General features: G+C 40.1%; 1 protein-coding gene across 1 annotated transcript; it reads right to left on the bottom strand.

The window, feature by feature from the left end:
* Positions 1-3,842: 3,842 nt before the first annotated feature.
* On the bottom strand, positions 3,843-4,782 carry nppb (natriuretic peptide B). Its single transcript, XM_076741823.1, has 2 exons — positions 4,642-4,782; positions 3,843-4,142 (listed from the first exon to the last, which is right to left on the bottom strand). Exons 1-2 carry the CDS (start codon positions 4,780-4,782, stop codon positions 3,843-3,845), a joined length of 441 nt encoding a protein of 146 aa, XP_076597938.1.
* Positions 4,783-8,204: the final 3,422 nt, after the last annotated feature.

Below are 8,204 nucleotides of genomic sequence, written 5' to 3' on the forward strand. Positions count from 1 at the left end.
TAGCATGTTGTATTTCACAGAAACACAGTTGAAAGAAATCATGTCTGACTCACATGTTACTTTGGATGGTTTTCAACACCTAAGGGCAGACAGGAGAGCTAAGGAGAGTGGTAGGAAGAAGGGTAGGGGCATAGCACTGAGGAGGTCTTCATGGAAGAGTTGCAGCCAAAAAGCTATACCTCAGACATGGAAACAAGGCCAAGTGACTCAGCTAGGCATGAAAACATAGGAACTGCAGTGCAGAAAAATGGCAGGAGGTGCTCTGGACTGATGAGTCATAATTCGAAATATTTGGGTGTAGCAGAAGGCAGTTTCTATTGCCTAAGGGCTGGAGAGCAGTACAATAATGAGTGTCTGCAGGCAAGAGTGAAGCATGGTGGAGGTTCCTTACAAGTTTGGGACTGCATTCTGCAAATGGAGTTGGAGATTTGGTCAGGATTAATGGTATCCTCAAAGCTGAGAAATACAGACAGATACTTATCCATCCATGTATCATGTAATATCATCAGGGAGGCATATGATTGGCCCCAAATTTATTCTGCAGCAGGACAACGACCCCAAACATACAGCCAATGACATTAAGAACTATCTTCAGCATAAAGAAGAACAAGAAGTCCTGGAAGTGATGGTACGGCCCCCACAGAGCCCTGATCTCAACATCGAGTCTGTCTGGGATTACATGAAAAGACAGAGGGATTTGAGGAAGCCTACATCCACAGAAGATCTGTGGTTACTTCTCCAAGACATTTGGAACAACCTACCAGTCGAGTTCCTCCAAAAACTGTGTGGAAGTGTACCTAGAAGAACTGATGCTGTTTTGAAGGCAAAGTGTGGTCACACCAAATATTGATCTGATTTAGATTTCTCCTCTGTTCATTCACTGCATTTTGTTAAATGATGAAAATAAACTATTAACACCTACATTTTAGTTTTAGTTTACTGAATTTTTTCACACCTGCCCAAAACTTTTGCATGTGCAGCAATAATTGCACCCCTCATTAATATTTGGTTGCACACCCTTTGGCAGTGATGACAGTCTCCAAACGTTTCTTGTAGCCATCTATAAGCTTCTTGCACATCTCAGCTGGTATTTTCTCCCACTCTTTCTTTGCAAATTGTTCAAGTTCTTGAACATTTGCAGGTTTCTTTTCCCCAAAGGCATTTTTCAGCTCATACCAGCGATTTTCAACTGGATTGAGATCAGGACTCACTGCAGGCCATTTTAAAACAGTGCATTTTTTCCTTTTCAACCATTCCTGCGTGCTTTTGCATGCGTGCTTTGGGTCTTTGTCTTGCTGCAGGACCCATGATCTTTGACTCAAAACAAGTTTTCTTATACTGGGTAGGACATTTTGCTCTAAAATGTCTTGATAATTCTCTGATTTCATGATTCCTGTGATCTGCTCAAGGCCTCCAGTACCAGATGCAGCAAAGCAACCTCACAGTATTATGGATCCTCCACCATGCTTAACTGTTGGTAGGGTGTTCTTTTCCTTCTAGGCTTCATTGCGCCGTTTGTAAACAAACTGGTGGTGTGCATTGCCAAAAAGCTCTATTTTTGTTTCGTCTGTCCACAGAACATTTTCCCAGAAGGATTGTGGTTTGTCCAGGTACTCTTTGGCAAAGATCAGTCGTTCCTTTTTATGTCTTTGCCTCAGCAATGGTGTCTTCCTTGGCCTTCGCACATAAAGCCCTGTTTGGTTTAGTGTGCGACGTATGGTACTTGTTGAAACCATGACCCCAGACTGTTCCAGGTTGGCCTTCAGGTCTTTGGATGTTTGACCTGGTGTTTTTTCCACCATTCACACCAACCTTTGAAAACTTCGCTCATCAATTTTTCTCCTCCCCCCACATCCAGGGAGGTTCTTGACAGTTCCATGCTTGTGAAACTTCTTAATAACATTACGCACCGTTGAAACAAGGATACCAAGGTCTTTGGAGATGGCCTTATACCCTTTGGAGGTCTTGTGTTTGTTAATTATCGCACTTCTGATGTCCTCAGACAGCTCCGTTGTCTTCACCATTGTGACAAAGGAACAGGGGATAACAATGGCTTTTTTTGGCTAATTCATGCCACATGGGCACAGACAATTTATCACAGGTGATTCTCATTTGTGATTTACCAAAGGTGAGTCACAATGTATTTTCCATACTGATTGGCAAAGGGTGCCAATACCAGTGACACAACAAGCTATAAGTTTTTCTATTTTTTCTTCCCATTGTTTATTGTTTTAAATTGTTGTTTATCATTTGCTCTTTTGTGTCAAACACAAGTTCTCTATAGAAAAAAAAAATCTTTCACTTGATTAATTTTTTTCAGAAGATATTCCACATTATGTACTTAAACGTCATGGGTGCCAATAATGGCGAGCAGGACTGTATATACAGTATATTACTCTGAAATAACCCAAGGACACTATTTCTGGCAATATTTCTATAGTCTGACTGATTGTAAACTCTGACAGTAGCAGGATGAAAAACCTATGGAGTCTCTTCTTCACACATCACGGATGAAGCAGCCTCTCATTGAAGGAGCTGCCCAGTGCTGCCAGTGTGTCCTGTATGGGGTGGGACATGTTCTCCATTAGGAATGATAGCTTAGCCATAAGCCTTTCTGCCACCTCATCCATTGGGTTGAGGTGGCATACCATGATAGAGCAGGCCTTCTTAACCAGTCTGTTGAATCTCTTTCTGTCAGAAGTTGAAAGCAGCAGACCACCCCATTGAAGATAGCTGGTGAGACCACAGAGTCAGAAATTGTCTTCAGTAGAGGCCCCTGAAGTCTAAATGACCGGCCTCCTCAGTAGATAGAGTCTGGTCTGCCATTTCTTATAGAGAGCATTTATATTGTCAGTCGAGTCTGACTTATTATTCAGGTGAACACCTAGGTACTTCTGGTACCACCAGCTCTTGGGTTTTCTTTGCATTGTACTGGAGGTGGTTCTGCTGGCACCAATGCACAAATACGTGGGTCAGTTCTTTTCGGTCGTCCCCATCTGTGATGAAGCAGGTGATTGCAGAGTCATCAGAGAAGTTGCAGGTGGCATTTAGCTGATTTGTGCTTGAAGTCTGCAGTGTAAAAGGTAAAAAGGGAAAGGAGACAAGGCCGTTCCCTGTCGGTCCCCTGTATTGTAGACAACCTGGTTTACATGCCTGGCAATGGCAAGCATGTTACAACATCATATATATGTATGTTTGTAACAGTCTTGGCTCCTTTCTGCTTCACCCTCTACACTGCAGACTTGAAGAGCAAGTCAGTTCCTGGTTTTGTCAAAGGAATGTGTTTCTGTCTCTTCTTTGAGGTTGGAGGAATCCAGGAGAAGTGGGGTTAACACACACACATACTATATGCTGTTTTTTTTTGTTTGTTTGTTTGTTTTTTTTGTGTGTGTGTGACACTTAAGCAGCACTCAGTAATGACATGCAGTTGTAAACATTTATTAAAACTTTCAACAGTGTATGAAGAACAGTCTGAGATCCATTTTAAATGAATAGACCTGTAAGCCACAAACCATATTCAATAAATAATAACAAATAAATAGCATTCAAATAAAAATATATTTTAGTAGAGACATTGCAGTTCCAGAATTTAGATGCTAAGACTTCATCTTTACTTTGGATCTGGAAGAGAATAGGATAACAACAACTCTGTTATTAAGATTAGTCATATTTTGTCATTAATTTCATTAAGTGTACAATTTTGTATGAGGTAAAGTCATGGTACACTATACTTATAGTATAGTATAGTTATATTTTACCTTTTATCACTTTGTAGGGGAGGCAAACCTTTTTCCTTATTGACTATAATAATGATTTTCTGTTATCTCACTGAACATATTTATTTACTGTAACTTACTGTATCTGCCAACAGTGTTACACCCAAGAGAACTCATGGAGCCTATTCTGTCCATCCGTCGACCAAAGCAGCCAGAGGACCTCCTGGATGAGTCGTTGCGGATGTTCTTCAGGTTCTTGGCTGAGAAAAATTCCCTGATCGCTGCCTCATCCACTCCAGTTTGTGACTGCTGCCCATCTATTGCATCCTCTTTGTTCAGGCTGTCCAGACCATCTCTTTCTGCAGGGACTCTTTGGTCCACCTCAGTCTGCTCTGAAACTGACTCCTCTAGTCTATGAAGGATCACCTGGAACATCCACGAAGACACAAGTTAAGTTAAAATCATGTATAAAATATAAACATTCAATTATTGTGACAAAGATGTACATTTACTAGAAAGACCCTCATCTCTGGTCGCGCTTTTAAGCACTGCAATACATCAGAAACAGATTTTAGACCATTAGAAGCATTGATGATCTTTCCTTCGATGCAGGCCCCAAACAAACATTGTCACGTAAAATGTCTTCCAAATTAATATTGTTGACTATGCAGTTGCAGCCTTAAATATTGATCAATACACTTATTATTCGCTGAGAGCACCAATTAACTTCAGTAAGCACACATCAGATCACAGAGTCCAATTAAACACAATGACTGTAGAGACCTTTACAATACAATCCTTAAGTGGGATAACTTAAGTTCAATACTCTATATTAAATGAAACTGTTGCAGCTGCAGATTGCCTAAAATTTCCACAAGGACCCATGATGGTGCCATGTTTCAGAATCACTCATCTGGAGACTCACCTTCAATATGTCCATGTCATTGTCGGTCAAGCCGGAGTTGATGGGATATGTGCTAAACAGCTGCAGGTTTAAGATGAGGAGTAGACCACAGAGGGGAATGGAAGAAAAATGCATGTTTCTCTGTGAGTTCCTGTTGGGCATATCAGTGGAGAGCTGGATGGATTCTTTTTGGCACTCTTTTCCTGGTAGCTGTTTACATGCTGGAGCCTGCAGCAGCACCCTCTGCTCTTTTATACTTGGGCTTGACAAACGTAGGTATGCCAGGAATTGGACTGGCATTCCTGACACCTGATTCTGATAACAGGAGCTGTCGGAAAATACTCCTTTTAAAGCCTTGTCTCTTAGATATGGGGCATCCGTATGACATAGCTGCTTCCGTATGCTACTTTGTCTCAGAAACATACTCCATCCCTCTTTTACACGAGACATTGTTGTCACTAAGATAGGGAAAGTACTGTGTTGCTAAATTGAGGGGTTTACGTGATAGTTGTAGGGTAGCCTGCTAGTTTGAGAAATCAGCCGTCAATGGGAGGAACCAAAGTCAGACTGCCACTCTACAAAAGGGTCCTGGAGAAAGGCACAAGAGCCCTACCAGCTCTCAGGGTGCTGCTCTATGGCAGACGATGACCTCCCTATTGTTGAAGTGAGACAAAACATGATCTGAAATATAATTTCTAATACAATGTATGAATGTATATATGTATGTATGCATGTATATGTATTTAAAATAAGCAATGGATCAAATGACCATTAAATGTGAAAGGTTTAGCTTGTAGTGATGAACCCACAGAGAATCCAAATACCAAACATTCAAAGTGCTTTACAACAAGTCAGCTTTCATCCATTCATACGCATTGTAGCGTAAAAGTTCCTCAAAATATGAAATAATGTTGGGTGCCAGGCAGGAGAATACACAAAAAATCAACCTGCCAATATTTTAAAACAAATACTAACAGAAAATTTAAGAAATAACACAGCAGCTGGCTTCTTTGCTACAAAATCACACAATAAAAACACAAGCAAGTGATGCAGTTAGTAAGTTTTCTTATTTTCAATCAAATATTAATTAATCAATTATAATTGATCAACTCAAATGTCCCTCAATTCATAAAGGTTCATTCATAAAACAGAAACCAAATTCAAAGGAAATATTCCAAGAGTAATCAAAAAAAACAAAAGTTCTTTAAATAAATAATAACAGTTCCCATCAGTTAATGAAGAAAGGAAATTGTGGGTATGTGGATGTGCGTGTGAGTGTGTATAGTTTTTGTAATTCAGTTCAGTACAGCTCAAGAGGTATTTGTGTTGGGGGGGGGGGGTTCAATTCAGAGGGATGTATATTTGAGGGGGAGAGAAAAAACAGCGTAGTTTGAGGTCTGCTGCTCATTAGGAGCAATAACCATTCATGGACACCCACACACTGGTGACCCAGCACCAGGAGCAATTTGTGCATCAGTATCTTGCCCAAGGACACTTTAACATTGAGAGTGTAGGTGCCACTAACCCTCTGATGACTTGTCCATTTTTGTAGTCAGCAGGGATGACCTGCCCTACTCTGCCTGATTGGCTTATCCTGATATTCTTACCAAAATCCTAATCAGTCACCACTCCTCATGCCTAAACCTGACCAACCCAACCAACAAATGCAATAATTAAAAGGCAATCACTGGAATGACTAAGGTGGGTAATCCCTTCACAGTAGTAGGATTCATAATTTAGCAGGATAGATGTGCAATCTGTCAGGCAGCATCAACAGCCATATAGTTGCTGCAGAAGTCTGTGTGTGTGTGTGTGTGTGTGTGTGTGTGTGTGTGTGTGTGTGTGTGTGTGTGGTTGGGTCATTGGTTTGATGCCTGGCCTCGGCAGTCCACATGCTTAATTGACTCTTCCTTGTTAGACATGATCAATCTGTCTCTATCAACAGGCTACGTACCACAGTCGTTGAAAGTAGCTGTAACAACAGCCAACTATAGACCGATATCCAACCATCCCTTTCTCTCAAAAATTCTTGAGAAAGCAGCTGCTAATCAGCTGTGTGACTTTCTACACAACAATAGTTTATTTGAGGATTTCCAGTCAGGATTTAGAGTGCATCATAGCACAGACAGCACTGGTTAAAGTTACAGAAGGACTTGTCTCTGTACTAGTCTTATTAGATCTTAGTGCTGCATTTGACACCACTGACCATGTTGTCCTATTGCAGAGACCAGAACACTTAATTGGCATTAAGGGAACTGCGCTAAGTTGGTTTAAATCGTACTTTTCAGATCGCTCTCAGTTTGTACACATTAATGATGACTCCTTTGTGCTTGCTAAAGTCAGCTACGGAGTTCCACAGGGTTCTGTGCTTGGACCAATTCTATTCACCTTATATGTGCTTCCTTTAGGGAACATTATCAGGAAGCACTCTATAAAATTTCATTGCTATGCAGATGTTACCCAGCTATATTTATCAATGAAGCCAGAAGTAACTGGCAATCAGTTAACTAGACTGCAAGTGTGTCTTCAGGACATAAAGACCTGGATGACCTGCAATTTTCTGATGCTAAACTCGGACAAAACTGAAGTTATAGTACGAGGCCCTAAACACCTTAGAAACTCACTTTCTGTTGACATAGCAGTTATGGATGGCATTGCGCTGGCCTCCAGCACCACTGTAAAGAATTTGAGAGTTATCTATGATCAGGACATGTCCTTTCACTCTCATGTAAAACATATTTCAAGGACTGCCTTTCTTCACCTACGTAACATTACAAAAATCAGGCACATCGTGTCTCAAAATGATGCAGAAAAACTAGTCCATGCATTGGCAACTTAAACAGTTAATCAACCAACCTCACAAACTCTTATGTTTTACATATTACTTTTACATATTATCTGCACTACTGCAATATTGCACATATGGTCTACGGTTTACACTTCTTCACTTCATCTGAAACTGCACAAATTTTTTGCTGTTTTTCGCTGTAAATACTGTTTATATACTTAGTTATATTGTATTTTTTATTATATTATTATAATATTATATAATATGTATTATACATTATAATACAAATGACATAACAATATATTTAGTTTTACTTAGTTATATTTTTATTTTTATTCCTGTTTAGGTTTTTTGTTACTTTTTCTAAATAAATGTGTTTACATCCTGTGTTTGCCCGTATGTTTAATTGCTACTGCAACAAAATATTTCCCCAACTTGGGATCAATAAAGAAGCAGTCCAAGTCTAAATTTGTTGCTGAATATCCTCCAGTTGTTCCAGAATGCTGCAGCACATGTTCTGACAAAAATGAGGAAGAGAGATCATATTTCTCCGATATTAGCCACTCTGCACTGGCTCCCTGTAAAGTTTAGAATAGAATTTAAAATCCTCCTCCTTCCTTACAAAGCCATAAATGGTCAGGCACCATCTTAAAGAACTCATAGTACCTCATGACACCACTAGAACACTGCATCCCCAGAATGCAGGTTTACTTATGGGTCCCAAATCTCCAAAAGCAGAACAGGAACCAGAGCATTTAGCTATCAAGCTCTTCTCCTGTGGAACCATCTTTAAATC

This window comes from Chaetodon auriga, chromosome 10 (assembly GCF_051107435.1).
Source record: "Chaetodon auriga isolate fChaAug3 chromosome 10, fChaAug3.hap1, whole genome shotgun sequence".
NCBI classification, from domain to species: domain Eukaryota; kingdom Metazoa; phylum Chordata; class Actinopteri; order Chaetodontiformes; family Chaetodontidae; genus Chaetodon; species Chaetodon auriga.